The 20,731-nt window shown below is 36.8% G+C and overlaps 1 protein-coding gene across 1 annotated transcript in view; it reads left to right on the top strand.

Moving 5' to 3' along the window:
* The window catches only part of LOC102431010 (cGMP-dependent protein kinase 1-like), a gene marked incomplete at its 3' end in the record, with an annotated part of 335,328 nt that overhangs the window by 298,357 nt on the left and 16,240 nt on the right, over window positions 1–20,731 (top strand). The window contains exon 8 of the mRNA XM_023744824.1: window positions 10,751–10,847. Coding sequence (XP_023600592.1) covers window positions 10,751–10,847 — 97 coding nt within the window. The remainder of the gene's footprint in view (window positions 1–10,750; window positions 10,848–20,731) is intronic.

The following is a 20,731-nucleotide window of genomic DNA, read 5'->3' as shown; positions in this document are numbered from 1 at the left end:
TTCTAAACTTCCATGACACGTGAAGCATGTACTAAGGGAAGCAATTATTGTAATAATTTTGTACAGTTGTAGAAAAGAAAAGAAGCAGCAATTTGAGGATATTGAGCTGTTCCCTCATGACCATTATCTCACCACTCCTGTGATTTATGTAAACATGTATGGGAAGACATCGGTTTCTAATATTGTAGCCATCTTTGGAAGTCCTAACTAGTGTGTTTTATTGTGACCTTTTTAAATTATTGTGCAAAAACCCTCGCAGTGTGGAAATGAGTAATGCCTCTGTAAAGCTATCAGATCTTGAGAGGGACATATTCCAAGGTAAAAAGTGTGGAGAACACCACATTCTATTTAGTTTTTGAAATAATAAAATTAGTTCATTTAATCAAACAGTTAAAGTAACAAAACCTTTTCTAAGAATCGATGATATAGATTACCAGCAATTCATAATATTTCAGTCTCCACACTGTTTATTAAACCTGGAACATTGGCCAACTTAACGACCTACTTATAAACCAGTACACAACCCAGACATAAGAGTCACCTCTCCTGCGCTCATAGATTACTAGAACCTCATTTTAATATGGCTCATTTTGCATTCGTTGGTTTCTGTAAATATCTGCTATGTTGAAACCGATAGAATTACTATCTCAGCCAGATGATCAAGGTTTACATGATCAGTGATAAGTCAGAGCAATAGCATGTACGCTTCATATGATAGCACAGAAAATGGCACTTTACCTCTGTGGTCTTCCTCCCCCAAAATTCATAACCCTAAACAAATTATGAGATAAACCCCAATTGAGGACAGTCTATAAACACCTGATCAGTATTCCTCAAAACTGTCAGGTCATCATGAAGAAGGGAAGTCTGAGACACTATCACAGCCAAAGGGGATCTAAGGAGACATGATAAGTAAATGCGTTATGGCAGCCTGGATGGGATCCCGGTAGAGAAAATGGACATTAGGTAAAAATTCAGGAAATCTGAATAAAGTATTGACATCAGTTTAAACAAACAAACAAACCTTATGGATTGCTTTAGTGTTCTGATGTATGGGCTTTAACAGAGAACAATGCCAGATTTTTCATCCAGATAGCAGTGACTTGATTACAAGTCACTGTGGTATTTTCTCTGAAACCTAGTTCATTTGATAAATGCACCATCACTATGACTAAATAACGTGTGATAGCAACATATTTGCTTCAATTTCTTCTTTTCTGCTTAATATTTTCTCTACTAAGAAAAATATATACTGGTTTTCCCCATTTAAACGTTAAATGGTATTCTTAAAGTTCATGTGAGAAGAACTGTTTGGAACTTCAAACACATATTCCTGTGATACTTGTATAATATGAATCGGGTGTCTGTCACGGGAACTTCTGGTCTATTACAGTCTGTGGTGAAATGCATTTGCAGTTCTGTTTTGGACAATAAGACGTATCTTCCCAACAGCTGTCTTGGCCAATGAATTGGGGTTTCCTGCCTGCCTCCTTTGCATACAAGAAGCTGAGAGCAGACCTTCTTAAATGAAAGCCTTTGGTAGTATTTCCTGAAATAAAGGTGTTAGGGTCAAGGATTAGAGGACAGGATGGGGAAGAGAATCACAATGCAGGAAAAAGATAAACTGTATGTACCAGGAATTTCTGCAAGGTGTATATCTCTCAAGACACTTGGAATCCTGGAACGATCAAGCTGCAGTGAGCTTCATAGACATATCTAGTATAAACTTTCGGTTTACAGCAGCGGTTCTCAACCCCTTTGGTGGTCGAACGACCCTTTCACAGGGGTCGCCTAAGACCATCCTGCATATCAGATATTTACATTATGATTCATAACAGTAGCAACATTACAGTTATGAAGTAGCAACAAAAATAATTTTATGGTTGGGTCACAACATGAGGAACTGTATTTAAAGGGCCAGAAGGTTGAGAACCACTGGTTTACAGGAAAAGTGAATGTCTTGCTCAGGTTGGTTCTGGGCCAACTCCCTGATCACTTTCTTTATTATATTCCTATTGGCCTGGGAGGGTGACTTGTAAGTTCTCGTTTCCTTCCTGTTACACACTGCATTTTATTATCCTTTCATTCTTTGTCCCACTCTGACCATGTCCACATCCCCAAGCTACCTGTCCCTGAACTTCATGCAGAATCCTTCAGAGATAGAGAAACATACAATGGGAATACACAGTAAAGGTTCTGAGTCCAGAATTAAAAGTTGACCCCTAGTGTTCATTTGAGTCCTGCCTGATCCCTCTGTTCAGTTTTCTAACTGATCCCTTTGACTAAGATTACAATTAAGGCTAACTTTAAGGTTTAATTAAAATTAAATGTCCCTTACTTATTTCAGTATTTTAACGCCATATAAAAAATGACCTATAAAAAGGAAAAAATTTTCAGTCTTTGGGTAGAAAAGAGATGTTTATATTTGAGAGGAAAACTTGGGCTGTCTTTGCCCAGCCCTTCATTAGAAATGTAGGGTGTGGGAACATTGAAATTGAATGAGAGCTCTGTGGTGATGAATATTTTCTCTGCAGTGGAATCAGACAATAGATGAGGCAGAGGGTTGCTACCCATAGGCCTGAGGTATGAGAACAGTGAAGTCAGAAGGAGGAGTCATTTTCACCAGCCTTTTTTCCCCTTTAACCTCACCTCCCTGGTCCTGGGAAGCTATGCTGTGCCAGTCTGGACCCCCCTAGTCTACAATCACAAGCAAAAGACTCAGGTGGAGATGCCGAGAGGTAGGGGAGGAAGGAGAAGGAAAGTGCTCTGCACTGAGAAGGAAGAAAACTTTCTCAGATCACTAATCTCCGATGCTTATTCATTTATATGAAGGAAATATCTATTGTGGCATAAATGTGGTTGGGAACTGCAGGTTTTTTGTTTCCATATATATTTGCAAGTGTCTATATTCTCTGAAGCAAAAATAATAGCTGAATAAATGAACCTCTTATTATGGGCCAATGGTTCTGTTAAAGTAAAAGAACACCAGTGGGGAAACCAATCTTTAATTCCTTTCTTGCCAGTTTTATTTCCACGGCGATACATATTTAGTTAAGCCTTTATTTCAGAAAAAGAAAAAGTTGATCTCAAACTATGTGGAAACTATCTAAAAACTGAATAACTAAAAAGGCATATTGGACACTGCATTGCAAGCTGACAATGAATGGGTAGCATATGCTCACTCATCTTTTACAAATGCTGCTCTGATGTTTGAATTTTTTGGAAAAAATAATCTCTTGAGCATCAATGCATTTTTTGGGAGGAGGCATGGACTTGCCAGCTTTTTAATTGTTATTAAATTTATTGGGGTGACATTGCTTAATAACATTATATAAATTTCAAGTGTGCAATTCTGTGACACATCCCCTGTATATTGCATTGTGTGCTCACTACCCAAAGGCTAGTCTCCTTCCTTTACCATATATTTGAGCCCTTTCCCCTCTTCATCCTCCCACCACCATCCTTCCCCTGGTAACCTGTCATCTGTGTCTATGAGTTTGTTTTGTTTGTTCATTTGTTTCTTTCTGTTCTGTTTCCGACATATGAGTGAACTCATATTGTTCTTGTTCTTTTCCATCTGCCTTATTTTGCTTAGGATGATACTATCAAGATCCATCCCTGTTGTCACAATGGCAGCATTTCAGTCTTTCTATGGCTACGTAGTATTCCATTTTGTATAAGCACCATGTACTTTTATTTGGGGTCCTTTTATTTAACTGGAGCATACAGATACACATGCCCCATCAGAGGCAAGAGTGCTTAGCTTCAGGAGTCACATTCTTGACTGAGATGTGTAATAAAATAATATATTTTCCAAATATATTTTTCAAATATGTTTTATAACTTTTACATTTGCCCTTGTTTTTCAAATATTGGAATAGTGTTAAAAAAAAACTGCAAAGACAGAATCAGATAGTAAATGATTTAATATGTCAAAAACCCAAGACCCTTATGCCTAAGTCTTTGTGACTGGCTAAATCACTTACCATCCTCCACTTAATCCTTTTATTTTAAAAATGTAAAGGTTGAATTAAATGAGCTCCTCATGGGATTGACCTAGACTTTGAACTATGTTAGCATCTTAGTACTTTGAGATAAAAGCATGCCTAAAGTTTGTGATTTTCTACTATCTTGTTTAAAAGGAAATTGAATATCTTATAATAAGTGTAAATATGCTATGATGTGACCATGCCCAAGGTTTCTAGTCTTAATTCTCCCGGTGCTTAATTACTGAAACTAATCCCTTGCTAGCCATTGGTCTACCCAGTTGCTAAGAAGTAAAAGTATTTGTTATCCCATCTTCACTGAGAATCAAGGTGGTTAAATTAGATGAGAGCACCTTTAAGTCCTTGGGAGAAGGTGCTTTCTAAGTGCAGAGTATTTGCATCACTATCATTCCTATTATGTAGCAGATATGAGAAATGCAAATTTCCTTTGTATTTCTGTTGGCTGTATCTCCTCAAGGGAATATATTTGAAAAATAACTAGAGCTATTTCTCAACTAGAATGGCCAAGAAAATGTCTGTGCTTCTGACCACAATTTTGGAAATAGTGGTTGCAAACTAATATTATCTCAAATTCCTTGAAGAACAGATTAAACTTTCTGGAGAAAATGGACATAATGAAATACTTTATATACATTAAGTTACTTTCAAAATGTATTTCCTCAAGTTTTCACCACCACTACTAAAAGAATAGTGACTATACTAGTTACTTTACCTGCATGAGCTATAAATAAATTAGAAATCATCTCTTTTTGTTGAGAATTTTAGGAATAGGATTGCTTATATTTAAAGGAATTGTTTTAACCTTATAGTAATATGGACTTTTGTTAAAGCATGATTCCTTCAACAGGAAATAACTCTTTATACAAACCTTAAACTCTAAAGTGTTCACTGTTTCCCAAAGCAGTCAAAAGATTCCACTTTAAAAGTTTAGGTATCAATGAGACTTTTTATAAAGCAATTCAATTAATAAGAGATGACTTGATTATAGATTTAAACACTGTCCATTTTTTTTCTTAACGACTAAGTTTATTTAATTCCAAACATTTGATAATCAGGAGAATAGGACATGCACTTACTATTTTCACACATACAAGTTAAAGTGGCACAATGAGGCATAGTTCCTGTAATTTAAGCCCAATTCACATCTGTGCTAAATATGCAAATAAGTATCATTGGCCCAATTCCCAATCCTACTTTCTCTTTCTAGTTACTTTTCTTGCTGAATTTTTAATTCACTTTACCAGACCTACAAATTACTCCATGCATTAACTTATATTAAATCAGGAACTGTTACTGCATAAAATCCTGTGTCCACATTAAGTGCTTATTCAATAGATGGCAAGCATTATATCTTGCAGATATCATAAACCCTACACACACACACACACACACACACACACACACACACACACACACATTGTGTTTAAGGCTCACTTCCTGAAAGATTTTATCCACTTTTTTTAATTTTTTTTTTCAGTTGACATACACTATTAGTCTCAGGTGTACGTTCTTACCCCCTTTTAATTATTTCTCTAGATTTTTATTTATAAATTGCAGTGCTCTTAGACCAAAAAAAAAAGTGAAAGAAAATTTCTAGACATTTGTGTGAACAGTTAAGTAAACCAGGATTTAGGACCCCTGATCTACACTTATTTACTTGAGTGTATGTTTGTCGATATTTCTACTACAAAGGTGTAAATGTTGAAGAAAACAGGACTTGGCAGTACAAAATCATTGACAAGAGCCAGGACAAGTCATGAGCTTTTGTCTGTATGCTGTGTTGTACTCTTGAATTATTTTAAAGTCCAGAGTAGAGACTGTCTGATTGAACCTAACTTACCTATTATAGTAATAGAATAAGTAACTTAGTCATAGATGAGAGGCCATGGGTATTTATCAAAACATTTTACTTTTGTAGATTTCCCCCAAAACTAAAATCAGTAGGACATAAAAATACATCCTAGAGCACATGAGCCCAGGCAAAGACCTTGGTAACTGATTTGCATGTGGATTAAGAAATGCTAGTGATTTTTTGGTTTTCCTTGGAAACTCTTAGAGTAGACTTCTGAAGCTAATTTGGATTGTAGATGAGCTGAGCTAAAGCAAACAGGGACACATTAGCCTTTTGTTCCATTGGCTCTTAATCATTGGCTTTTGTAACCCATCTGGAACTATTGTTATGTTCCTTTGGGTCCTTGGCCTTTACTTTAAAAATGCACATAATACTGTCTGCTTGGTTAAAAAATGCTGAGTGATTTCTGTTATTATATCAAGGCAAAGATAAAGTTTTCAGCTTCATACATTTTGGACTGGGTTGAATCATCATATTTGGTTTCCATCATATAACTAGAGATGTTGACTTCATAATAATGGTCGCTCATAAGGTCTAAAACCCAATTCTGTTATTTAGAAGTGACAGAGTTGATTCATGGAGGCATGGAAACACTGGAAAAGCAATTGTGAATAACAAAGGACACATGATTCCTACTCCTTGGATTTGTGGAAGCTGATGACATGGCAAGAGATAGAAAAAAATAAAGCCTACTGGTTTTTGTTTCCAAAAAAAGTGAATATAATATTGTACAGATATGTAATTTTAGAGGTTGATATTATTCCAGTACTGTTTTTTGGTTACTAGATTATGTCTTGGTGTCTTGGTGCCATCATTTGTACACCTACACATTTACATTTTCATTACTTTTGGAACCTCGTTGTTGTACAGGCAGAAATAAAAAAGGAGGTGAATTCTAGGCAACTTTGTTCCTCTTTAGCAGTTCTTAAAAGAAAAGTTCAGTGTTTTACTATTTAAAGAGTACCCTGTATGAATTAGTGATTGTCTGTGGATTCTAATAACCATAGCCCCAGGTGACTACTCCTAGTATGTATCAGAAACAATATGTTATCTCTGTCTCCTGCACTCAACACACTTATTCTCTGGTTTAGTTATTTGTGTGTTATTAACCTATTTTAGGAGTTTGTAAGCTTTTTGTTGTTATATGCAGAAAGGTATATCAATATTTACATTTTTCTGGGAAGAGGATCCATACCTATCACCATGGGCTAAATAAATAAAACATTAACATCAGTATCTCAAACCATTAGAAAATATGTTTTATGCTCCTTGATAGAATTTAAGCAACCAAAACAACAGGAATTGTATTTGTTACTGATGTATTTTCCTTAGCACTTGGCAATGGTCCCTTCTGTAAATACTTTTGCACAGGTGGATTTTAGAATTGCATGAAGCTTGGACTAATTTCTTGGGCCTGGTACTCTACAGTAGTAAGTTAGGAACTTTGGTTCCATGTTTACCTCCTTCAGGCAAAATAAGTTTGTTTTATGAAACAATGGGCACTTACTGTATTTAGTCTCCTTCCCCATTCAAACTTTTATCAATTCTAAAGAAGGTAGGATATAATTGATGGATTGAAATTATCTACAAATAATTCCTGAGATAAAAGAAACTGAAAATATCCCTCCAAGTTATGTGCAAAAGTGGTTAGATACCTGAAGAAGCTAAATCATCCAAAGTTCAGTTTTTTTACAAAGTTTCTTTCAGATGGTGATTTCCACGTTAAAAAAAAGTTAGTAATTCAGAAAGGAAAAGTGTACAGAGTCTTTGTGAAGAAGATGTGACTCTTGTCCCTAAAGAGTAATTTAAATGCGAAAAAAATAAATGCATATGATATATTCAACAACAATATCTCCCTGACTGGAAAAGAGAAACTGATCTGGTAGCATTCCTATAGTGTTTGACTTCCCCAAGAATCAGGATCTGAAGCAAATAGGAACAGGATAGAAGATCAAGACCACAATTATCACAAGGCCCTTTCAAATTGCATATCACCAGCCACTAGATAAAATCACCCAACTAGGTAGTATTTTAAAAAATTCGCCTAGTCATATTAGCAAATTAATTAACAAAGATGAGCCATATGATTACAATGTTAGTGATCTCTTCTCATTAAAACCTATGAAATATTTTTATTTAACTGTAATTGGTGCTTCCAGTGTATAGGGCAGTAGATATTTAAGTGGATTTTAATTGTTTCAGAGAAAATGTGTACTATTTAACAGGAGATTTCATCCTACTGGTTAAAAAATACGGTCAGTAATCAGATAGTGAATATAAGCAAATAGGCAAGAGGATTTTGCTGTAAAAATGTGAACACAAAGTAATTGCCTTATAACTTCTGCATTCTATACCTATCTTGTTCTTATTTATAGCTATGTTAACCATTATAGAATTATTGTTCATTCCTATGGGTCTAGACCAGGGGTGGGCAAACTTTTTGACTCGAGGGCCACAATGGGTTCTTAAACTGGACCGGAGGGCCGGAACAAAAGCATGGATGGAGTGTTTGTGTGAACTAATATAAATTCAAAGTAAACATCATTACATAAAAGGGTACGGTCTGTTTTTTTAGTTTTATTCATTTCAAACGGGCCGGATCTGGCCCGCGGGCCGTAGTTTGCCCACGGCTGGTCTAGACCCAGAAGGTCAGGAGCCAAGACCAAGTTAAAAGAGTCCCAACACTCTTGGCATGAATGCATCACCCCCAGACTCATCGGGCGGTGACTGTTTACCCTGGACCATTTTAACTCACCCTCCAAATTTTTCTATGGTTTCTGGAACCTCCTGAAGGTCTTCCGTGGAGTAGAACTATGGTACTCAACTCATAGTGTGCATCAGAATCACCTGGTGGACTTTTTTTTAAAAATGCAGGCATTGGAGTGCTGCTTCTGGAGATTTCTGATACATTTGGTCTGCGGTCAGACCCAAATTAAGTGATTTCTAAAATATACTCAGGTAGTTCTGATGTGCAACACAAGGCTGAAGATCACTTAAGTAGAGATCTGTCCATCCTAATTTCACAGATCCCAGATGTAAGAATTTGGGAGCTATAAGTAATAACTATATATATATATATATATATATATATATATATATATATATACACATACACACACACACACACACACACACACACACATACATATATATGATATATATTAGTGTATATATACTAATATATCTATTAGTATCAAAGTAGTCTGAGTTTACCCTCTTAATAGCTGAGATTCTAAATCCAGCAAATGCATAGGATATTATTAAAAATGATCTCATTGATTTTCTAGACCATTAACAAATGCTGGACCGCATACAAACTATCATGGGTTCTGATCCCAACAGATGTCCTTTCTAAACACCTGTTGGAGTGAACTCTGCCATTGGCCCTTTAAATGGGATGGAGTTTTAATTTTCCAAAAGTAGTGATGCGGTTGGCATGCTAGAAATGCACATTTGCTGCCTGTGTTCCATTCTAGTAAACAATCTCCTGAATTACTATGTTGATCTCTTGATTGTGTATTGAGAGATGTCTACAAATACCATTAGGATTGACCGGTAGTCTTGTTTATAAGGCTGTGTTAGAGGGAGTTGATTTCACATAATTAGCCAATAATGAAAAACAATGCTTTTTTACCTTCTCATGATCTATCAAGAATTGACTTACTAAACACTAGAACTGTAGTTGTAAACTGGAGAATGTTGAAAGCTCACCTAGAAAGCTGTTTCACATTTCTCCCAAGTGGAGAGTCTAAATTTGTGCTTAGTTATAATGGAATCGGTAAAATGTTCTGCAGCTTCACTCCAGACATGCCCGTGGATGGTTCTATCCAAAAACTGGCATAAACAAGCTGTGTCAGTATCTTTATCTCCAGCGAGTTCATCGTGTCTGTCTATGGTGCAATACTGAATCAGGTACCGCCTGGCTGAAGGTCATGGGTTACACATAGCTATTCAAATACTTTATTTTGGGGACAGCTGGATCACTCCCTGACCTGACTTTCATGAGTGGGAGGATCATCTTCATCGTTTTGCCTTCCTGCCCTTTCTAAAAATAGTAGGGCCTTTAACAAGGAGATATTTTAAGCAGCTCATATTCACTTGTCTCATCAGGAGATGCTTATTTTGCATCTGACACACTCGCATGTGTCAGATTTGCATGTGTGCATCGTTAGACCTTGGGAGCCCCGTCCATGCTTTTCCCATCACTCATATAAGAAACTTGCACACATAAAGGCTCTGGGATTACCAGCTGAGAGTCAGTGGGTAAACATAAACGAAGGGAAGACACTTTTTAGGAATGCGAATATGCTGCTGAGACCATCCATTGCAGGCCTTTGCTCATCAGCCCTCAGCTTTTCGGATCTGTTTTCGTAAGACCTGGCTGGGATTTCACTTCAGAGACCTCAATGATCTTGCTGCTTTTAGCAAATATTTATAGGAGCCACTGCCAGCCTGTGGATAAGGGAAACTAATGAGAAACTGCCTTCCAAAATCTGAACAGCAAAACCAAAACCAAGCAAATCCAAAAAATCCCAAACAGAACCACAAAAGAACAACTCAGACAATCCGTGCTCACAAGAAGACGCGGAGAAAAAGACCAAGATGTAACTTTGCTTTGATAACTGGATTTATCAGTCACAGGACGGGCATGCAGTGGGTACTTTGTATTTTTCTCCTTTGAAAAATAAAACAAACACAAGTGCAAATCTATGTTTTGCTGCACCAGTGGGACCAAAACAGTATGAGTGTGAGAAAACACAGACTCTAAGAGCAAGATGGAATGTAAGCAGGTAAAGCCTGTTCCACAGTCTTGTCATTCCACTACAGTTGTGCGTGGTACTCGTGTTTGCACCTCTAAGAGATTTCCATTTTTTCGCATCAAAAAATCCAGATACGAAGCCGAGGCTGCTTTCTTCGCCAACCTGAAGCTGTCTGATTTCAACATCATCGACACCCTTGGCGTTGGAGGTTTCGGACGAGTAGAACTGGTAGGTCATTGTTCTGTGAATGCCTTTGAAAGCCTGTCTCTTCCTTCTCTACTTCTTCTCCGTAATAAGGTTTCTCTCATTCCCTCTCTCCTCTTTAATTGCTATGGTTCCTAACTTGGTACCAAAGAATTTTATATCAGCACATCGGGAGTTTGCAAAGTGGGCTATATTAGGTAGTCAATAAACTAAAAATACAATGAATACAAATTTACTTTTTAGAAAACCACCTTAGAGGAAGCGAAATGTGAAGACATTTACAGAATGAGGAGTCACAAAGTGCTTCTTACCCAGCTGATATTCTATGGTCTTTATTTGCTTCCACAGTTCTGAGCAGTGCTTACTATTTTAATTATGTGCTCTATCTATAATACAATAATTAAAATGTAAGTTTAAGTATATATAAAGAGAAATTATATATATATATTTAGTAATCCTTACCACTGCTTTAAAAAAAAGTCAAGTAAATGCTTTTAAAGTATTAATTTTGTGATTCTCAAGTTTCGAGCACCTATACATATCTAACCTTATTTGGTAATATGGTTTGAATATTTTATACAATTTATTTCACACATATACAGCTAAGTTTTCATGAAGGTGATGAAGACATTTGGGTACAAGTTTATACATTAAACACATTGCATGCATGTGATATAAAGCAAATGAAAGCATGCTCTATCCTGCTTTTGTTTGAAATATAAGTTTAAAAAGTGACATTGCCACAAAAATTTTTTAAAATGCATTCTGGTTAATGTATTGCTGCATTTCACCCCTGTGGGAAAGAAGCCTATCTGAGCACAGAGATTAAGTTCTACCTCTCTGCTGACATGGAGGAGTCCCTGATATCAGACGCCAGTACAGTATGTTAGGAACTCCCTGCGACTGTGTAGTAAACAGTTACTGTTGCCACCAGGGGACCGGAGAAATCCCCTTCCATGACAGTATATTCGATCCAGCGCTATTTTTGCTATTTGTCCAGTTGAGCTACAATTGGGACTTCTGCCTCTGACAGGCAGTAAGATGTTATTTACTTAAAGATTAGACACGAAGGTTTCTGAGCCACAGTGTGTTTCACTAAATTTGTATTATGTCTCCCTTAACACGGAGGTATTTTAGTAATACTACATCTGACTTGACTTCTGCCTTCTGAGGGAGCCTCTGAGGATCTAAGCATTTTTAGTTCTAGGAGTAAAAATCAAGTTAGGGCCCAGAGAAACCTCTCGCTTTTCTGAATCTGGCCAGTTCATGTAGTCCTAGATTTATTTGTAAAGAACCATTAGTTGTGTTCATCTAGCAAGTGAAGATTTATTAACAGTGTTACACATGAATAGCTTGGCACGTGGGATGGAGGGACATTGAACAGGACAGAGGGAGGAAAGAGCCCCTTGCCATGAAGAGTGTAGTGTCTGGTGAGTTTATTGACATAGTTGTATGTGTCTAACCCCCTCTCTGAATGAAGCGGTATATAAAGGACAGACTATTATAGTTTCTTAAATATTTTTTAAACACTATGGAGAATAAAATTGCTGTTTTAGTTGACAAAAAAACAAACAAACAAAAAAAAACCACAACATTGCAACTTTGTGGAGTCCTAGAGGGTTGTGAACCTTCAAGTTACCAGTGAGATATTTTATGAAATGCAATGTAGGAATTTTTTGCAATATTGAAAGTTACTCATAGACACTGAGACCACTTCAAGCTGGACAATTAAATGCCAAGCAGATAATGTAAAACTTCCGGAAAATTCACTTAAAAATATCTGAGGTGGCACAAGCAACTAAAGACATAATTAGGACATTCAAAAAAAATAATGCAATTTAAAAAGAATGTGTGTGTGTGTGTGTGTGTGTGTTTTGTGGTTGTGTGTGTCTGAGTACCTATATATTTATGCATCATCTCCATCAAGGAGAGATAGTCAACAGTAGTTCAGCCTAATTTTCTTCTCAAGGGTATTATATTTTACTTTTATATTTTATAGACTAATGAAGGCCATAACCTTTAGATACAATGAAAACAAAACTTTAGATACAATGGAAAAATCCATACATAATGGGTCATTAGGGCAAGAGGCACATGTCCTTAACCTCTGAAGTGATGTCAAAACTCACCATGTGATAATCATAATACGCAGATTTTCTTCACTGTTCTATGTGGAATAGCCTTTTAACTGATTACTATTCCACTAGAATCCAATGCTCATGGTCTTTACCACTTACTAACTGCCAGATATGTTCATCTCATTTTGCATAATGACATAGCCTTCAGAGACTTCTCAGCATTTCTTATCATTGATGTCAACTTAAATGAACTCCGATGCAGGAGTATTGCTACGTGGTTTATTGCCAATTTCTAGAGATGGGAACATAATTCTGGTACAAACTTAAGTATTTGTTCAATTTGTTAAGAAGCTTAAAGTAAACGTCTATGCCCATGGGAATTCTGCTCTTAAGCTATTCAGGCTATTTCATAAATACGTTTAGAATAACCGATTGTAACTACTTTAATATCAGACACGCCCTGTTCACAATGCCTTTAAGTCATCTGTACTGCTTTCTTTCCTGCTTTTTGGCCTATCCCATATTTTCTGCCCATGTTTTTTATTTTGAAGAATGGACTTAATTCACTCAGCACTACCTGTTTATAATCTATCTTTCAGAAAGCCACATTTTATTTATAATAATATTTTTAGGAAAAGAATTCAGCTCTCTTTTTACATGTGATTCACTAATTAAAGTAGAGACATCTAGGCAAGCCTCTTAATTTCTAAGGTGTGACTAAAATACGAAGCTTGACTGGACAACTCACAAGGAAACATCAGTCCCGTTGCTCTATGGTCACATTCCTCATTTACTCGACTTTTGCTCTTGTTAGAGAGGAGCTTGCTTTTCAAATAGACTTTCAGGCCTCAAACTTTTTCATCTGACAATGTTATGTGCTGATTTTATTGAATGTCAGATATTAAATCTATTTATCCAGCAATCCACTACCTCCTATACCAGAACAACATACTTGGACAAAATATAGGAACAAAGATATGGAAGATATAATTACTGTCTTCTTGGATTATATCCCTTCTCCATCATTTTTATATGCTTATGTAGTGAGCTCTCTGCTGTAATCTATAAAATTTAATCCGAAATAGCACTACCTCTATGGACTCGCCATCTATCGGAAGGGACACGTATGTAAACTAACAAGTACACTCATGATCAGAGTCTGAGAAGCACGTGCTCAGGCCACCAGGGAACTATGTTTCTTCAAAGAGGTGGCATTTCTATCAGAGGGTGTATTGAGTCATTGACATAAAAAAAAGAAACATTATGATAGACTCATAAAATGAAACTACTGCAGGGTAATTTATTAAGAAACTGATACTAACAATGTTTATTAATAAGTTGGCATTACTTCCTAACTAAAATAAGCCTTTCATTTGAACCCTGCTTTATAATCTTCAAATTGTTTTCATACCCAGTATATGATTTTGCCTTGATAGCTATCTTGGGAGGAAAACATGGGGCATGATCCACATTTTACAGGGAAAAAAATCAAGAATAAAACATAGAAGTGACCTAAGAACATGCAGTCATTGAAAGATCTGTTGTGATTGCCCAGAACTACTAATTAGATAGATAGATAGATAGATAGATAGATAGATCTATCTCAGAGAGGAAGGGAGAAGGAAAGAGAGATAAAAACATTAATGATAAGAGAGAATCATTGATCAGCTGCCTCCTCCATGCCCCCTCCTGGGGATTGAGGCCTCAACCCAGGCTTGTGCCCGGACCAGGAATCGAACCATGACCTCCTGTTCATAAGTCCACGCTCATTCACTGAGCCACGCTGGCCGAGCTGATTTTTTAGTGAGAAGCTTTTTCTATTATCTGGCTTCTAAAATGATTTAGATCCTTACCTCCAACAGCCACCCCTGAAGTAAATGTTACTTCACTGTCACATGTACACCTCTGTTTAAAAAAAAATCTTCTAGAATTCAAGAACCTGCATTAGACATAAACCTAGAATTAAATACTATAATTGTGTTATTCATCTTTGCTTCTGTCAAACATTCAGAGGCTTTTCCTTCCCTGAATCTTTTGCTGCTCCTATTGGTTGTAAAATGTCTGTGGAGCAAAAAAAAAAATCAGATAGTGTCATGTGGTGCTTAAAAGCTAGAGCACTGGACGGACACTTCTGGATTCAGCCCTACCAGCTGTGTCATTTACTTAAACCTTCTGAGTCTTAGTTTACTCATCTCTAAAATGAGGATTACATAGGATATGTATCCCACAAGATTGCAAAGAGAATATGAATTAAAGCCCCCCAAATGGTACCTCACATGTCATAGGTCAGTATATATTGCCAATGTTCCTATAATAATTATTAATATTAAAATATGACAATGACAGCTATCTTTATTATTTCCAGCTATTGCCGTAGAAAGGGAAGGGAATGGAATACTTATGCTCTTTTTTCTCCCATTGCCAGGCTAAGCCCTGACTATAAGCATTTCTCCAACATAAGAAAGAATGACCTTCGGTGATAGCGTGTATGAAATTCCCCCAACCACTAAAGCTCCTTTCTTTCTGATCTGTCATGAGTGGCGATGGGAAGCAGTTTTCAATTTTCCTCACACTGAACCTTTGTGTACCTGAAATAGTCTGCTCTTATCTGTCCATTTCTCTTTTAAATTGTAAAGCCCCACATCTTAACCTCTCAATGAGAAATCATTTTCGGGTGCAAACTACTGAATCATATCCAGTTTTCCCCACAGCCCTCTGAAACCTCTCATTCCTTCTGGGCCACAGTCCTAGGGTCAGATTGCCCAGGAGGGGGCAATGTGCCGGTTGCAAGAAGCCTGCCACACTCAGGCAACCACATTTATTTAACAGGGTCCACTCAACTCCCGTGGTATTTTTGCCAACTTTCTGGAAACGGTCCATCACAGGCAAGCAGGCCTGGAGAGCTATGTAAACCAATTGGAAAAAAAATATGGAACCCAAGAGATGATTAAGCAAGAAATTAAGTGATAAACCCTTTGCTCAATCAACAGAGTTTTATTTTATGATCATGAAAAGCGGGCAGCTTAACTCCAAAGGGAAACCCCATGTAAGACAAAAACATTTCAAGAGCTTCTTACTGCCAAGCCACACGGCAGTGAAATAGAATAGCTCAGGGACCGCCAGGCAGCCTTGCTATTGGTTTTCCACGGTGATTTTGGCTGCAGAGGGTGCCTGGGGGAAACCCTGCTGCCCTAAGGCCTTGGGTCCTCTGTGCCCAAAGTGAATAAGGACTCGACAGTGGTTGAAAACACAAAGTTTGTCTCAATGTAACACAGCCTTTGTCTAGGTGTACTCCACTGGGTTTATTACTAAATAGGCCCTCCTCATTTTATGTTTACTCTTCAAAAGAATTAAAACTGACACACATGATTAACTGTGATGAGTAGTACTGATTGCTAAAAGAAATACATTATTTAGATAGCTGATGAAAATCTAATCCAAAAAGTGGTCATTGAGCAGAATAGGTACAGTCCCAATATAATGGGACTCCTAAAACATCTAACCACAGGACAGTTTCTAAGCTGCAACCACAGGTAGTAAAGTCATCTCTACTTTGACATATGCTAATAAAGTAAGATATGCCTCAATTCATCTTGTTATAGTAGACTATATTCTTTGTACAATGATAGTTTTAAAAATTTGACTACACGAGGATGCCAAATAGAACAGTCACTTTCTTACACATCTTTTGCTGTTATACACATTTTACATACCAGCTATCTTTTAAAATGAATACGTTTCATTAAAAGTGTTTGAAATCAGTGTCTTACAGTTAAGTAAAACAATTAATTCCTCCTCCAAACCTGCATGTTATTCTAGAAAGATTGATGTAAATCTAGGGGTCACTAGACATGTCTTCCCAAGGCTTCAGTAACTGGCATAAAATACTTCATCCAAAAGTTAACACTTGGTCATAGTTGCCTATTTGGTTTCTGTGACATAAATTTGATTTTTTAAACCCAAGTGAATTTAAGGGCACATCACATTCAGCAACATTTCATTATTAAGAAATTCCCTAAATATATCTTGTGGGATATAGAAACATCAGCTATGATTCCTGCCCTCAAGGGATGTCTGTCTTCTCTTAAGAAGATAGAATCAATATATATGAAAAATAGCAAATAAAACTCATTAGTATTATAGTAAATTCTAAATTATGCAAATAGATTCTCAGTATTTCAAAAAAAGAGAGAGTATTTGGAGTTGATAAAATAGAGAAGGCCCTGAGAAGACGCAGGACTCAAGCCAGGTTTAGAGAATAGGTTAGGATTTAAGTAAACAGATGGGGAAAGGCCATTCCAGGCAAAGTTTACAACACAGAAGGCCACGTGTTTTCACAGGAGGCCAAAGCAGGTGGCCTGACTAGAGTAGAAGTTGTGTGGGGGAGCAGTGAGAAATATTATTAGATAGCAATTCACAGAGTATAACTGTATTATATTCTTAAAGGAGATTAGACTTTAAAGTAGCAGGCACTTGGGGGTATTAGATCAAGTGATGAAAGCATATAAACACAGATTCAGCTCTAAACTTCCATCCATGAAATAAAAGAATCCACTGTAAGGTGACTAGACAGGCTATTTTTAGGTGGCGCTGATCCCAGAGATAAACATCATAATTTCTCTTCTGAATAGGGCAGTTTACTTTGTGCCCAGATGTAGTCCACGTCCCTGAAAACTTTAGATAAACTCTTTCAAAGAGAGATCCCTTCCATGAGAAGGAAAAACAGTCCCCTTGTTAGTAATGTTGAAAATAGCCGTGTGCTTTTAAATAAAATGACTTTGCTTTCTGGAAATAAATATAGAAAAGTTCATTCTGTATGTTTCAGGGTAGCTTATCAAATGTATACATTTAATTTATCTCTAAGTCATACTCTGTTACTCACATTATTACCCCCCTTTGTCATTGACATAAACCACATAGCATTTAGCATGAACACTGAGCTGTGAGATCAGGAGATGTGGGCCAGATAGAGGAAAATAATATGTGTGATGGTGTTGTGCAGTGCAGAGATAAAATTTTGGACAGCTAGTGAGAAGAGAAATTTTAACAACTGATTGAAAATGGGGGTAAGAGATCAACCAAAGGATTTGTATGCATGCATATGAGCAAAACCAATTGACACAGATCACAGGAGGAGGGTGAGGGCTTGTGCTTGGGGGAGGGGGTGACAGGGGGAGGTAAATGGGGAAAAAAAGACTCATGTAATACTTTAAACAATAAAGAATTTAAAAAAAAAAACAGGAGTCTTCCTAAGATTATAGTTATGCTTGCCTAAAATTTATAGTACCCAGAGAAAAGTAATTATCATATAAGAATTAACAATTTTTTTGTTAAGGAATGTTGAGGAATAAAATTCAAGACTAATTTATAGAATAGAAGCTTTCTGTGCACTTCAAAAAATTCACTTTCTTTCATGAGTATAGTAAGTCAGGTCCTCCTGATAATGTCATATCCAAAGAATTATTTGAGTCATAGTAATAACATTCCTTTTTCATTCTCTGTAAAATTATAACTTCCTTAAATTTAGACAGATTTTTTTCCTATACCTTCTTCTTCATTCAGACATTGTACATATTATTTTACAAGTATCTTTTTAATTAGCATTCCCCCATATCTTAGATGTCATAGTAATAAGATAATTCTTGTGTAGCACTTTTTAAAATATATGTATTTTTAATTGATTTCAGAGAGGAAGTGAGAGGGAGAGAGAGAGAGAAACATCAATGATGAGAATCATTGATCGGCTGCCTCCTGCATGCCCCCTGCTGGGAATTGAGCCAGCACCTTGTGCATGTGCCCTTGACTGAAATTGAAAGGACCTATCAGTCCACTGGCCAAAGTTCCATCCACTGAGCCAAACCGGCTAGAGCTCCAGTGTAGCACTTTTAAATTTTCAAACTATTTTCACATACACTATCTGATTTGATCTTACACTCTGTAAGATCTGTGTATATACCATAAGGTGGTTTTATTTCTATTTTATAAGTGAGGAATATGAGGATCAAGAAGATTACATAAACTTGCAAATGATTGTAATATGTACATTATTAAAATACTATAAGGCATTGCTCAGTAAATACCTATTATTTTGACTAGATAATTTAAAAGAATTTTGTGGTAATTATGTACATTTTGCTTAAATCGACCCATGATCCACTCTTTTTAGGAAATGAGGACCTTTCTTTTATTTAGAAATTTGAATTAATAGCAAGTAAATAATAAGATAATTTTTTAATAAAAATATTAGTAGTTCATAGAAACTAGTGTAAAAATGAAATATAGTCTTGATTAATTAAGAAAATTTTATTGAAGGGGTAAAGATAAGCATAGAAGGAAAGGCTTTTTGGGCATTTAATTCTTTAGAGTGTAAATTTAAAAAAATCTATGAAAACTAGAACTAGAAAAATATCAGTATACATATTTTCTGGCATTTTTCTCTTTTTAAAATTCTTTAAAAGCTTTGTTGAGGTGTAATTTACATACATAAAATTGTTCAACCATCACCACAGTCCAGTTTTAGAACATTTCTCTCTCCTATAATAACCCCTGGGCCTATTTGCAAATACTTTCCATTCCCACCCCCACTTCAGGCAACTACTAACTTATTTTTAGCCCTTTCTGGTTCATATTTTCTTATGCTAAAACCTTTTTTTACACTAACTGTTTTTAATTTCTACATGTAAAATTGTAAATCTAGTTCAATGTGGATCCATGGGTTTAATGTATAGCAGCTTCAGGCCTTTCCTTCCTCTTGAATTTTATGGCTACTTTATACCTTGCTTCAGCATTGTTGCTGCTACAGAACTGAGCCAGTAATGTTTTTCTGAACATGGAGTTTAAGGGCAGTATCTAATAGGACTGAACAGAGTTGTCTGGCAATAGAGGAATATTGGGAAATGATGCAGACAAACATCCTAGAGCTTATGCATGAGTAGAAAATCTGAGAGTTAGTTTACTGGTTTACTTGGTTGTGAAAGTTTTATTATGAGCCCTTTGCCTAATTCGGTGAATCTGATTAAGAACTATAACCAGAGTGGAGAGAAGCACACCCCGGCAATTTGGCATAGCTCATCTGAGAGTTGAACATTCTTCAGTGATCTTGAGGCAGCTGTCAGTTTATCAGGGGAAGATTTGTCATGAACATGTTCCTTGGACTTTATTCAGAGAATCAGCTTCCGCATAACAGACCAACTTTGTTGAGTTAGCTCCCACCAGTCGTCCTCGGTGCTCTGACTGCCCTGTTAGGTGCTGGGATTCTGTGAGTCTGTGGCATTCTAGTTTAAAACGGAAGTAGACATTCTAAGTGCTATGCTCTAAGGAACTAGTGAGGGCTTTGCAAGTGCAAACAGTGGTTCTGATTCTAGGGCTGCCTGCACTCAAGCAAAGATGAAACAGAAAGCCTTAGTAGATAGGCTGTAGGTTTCTGTAAACTGTTTGTAATTCATATTTACTAAATTGGCAACCAATAAGACTGACTCCCAAAGATCTCTGTAGCTTCTACCTACTTCCCATTGGCAGCAGCCATCTGCCACCAATCATCTGTTATCACTCTCTTCTCTCTCCCCTACTCCCCCCAACCGCCCTTGGCTTCTTCTTGCAGGATTCAAGCACCAAAGTGCCCAGGTCTCTGATAACATATTGAGGTCTCTGTAAGTGCCTAGGAAAATGAAAGCAAGGTTTTGGCTGGTTAAACAACCTACATGTCTAGCATGAGTGAAGCTTAAAGGTAGGGAGAGATGACTCAGCTTACCCACAGAGGCTACGACCTACCCAATCTCTCTGCAAGTTCATTCCACCCCTCCATCTGGCATCCGACTCTTCTCACCCAGA

This window comes from Myotis lucifugus, unplaced genomic scaffold (genome assembly GCF_000147115.1).
Source record: "Myotis lucifugus unplaced genomic scaffold, Myoluc2.0 scaffold_488, whole genome shotgun sequence".
In the NCBI taxonomy this organism is placed as follows: domain Eukaryota; kingdom Metazoa; phylum Chordata; class Mammalia; order Chiroptera; family Vespertilionidae; genus Myotis; species Myotis lucifugus.
This window is presented reverse-complemented; position numbering and strand designations above follow the sequence as displayed.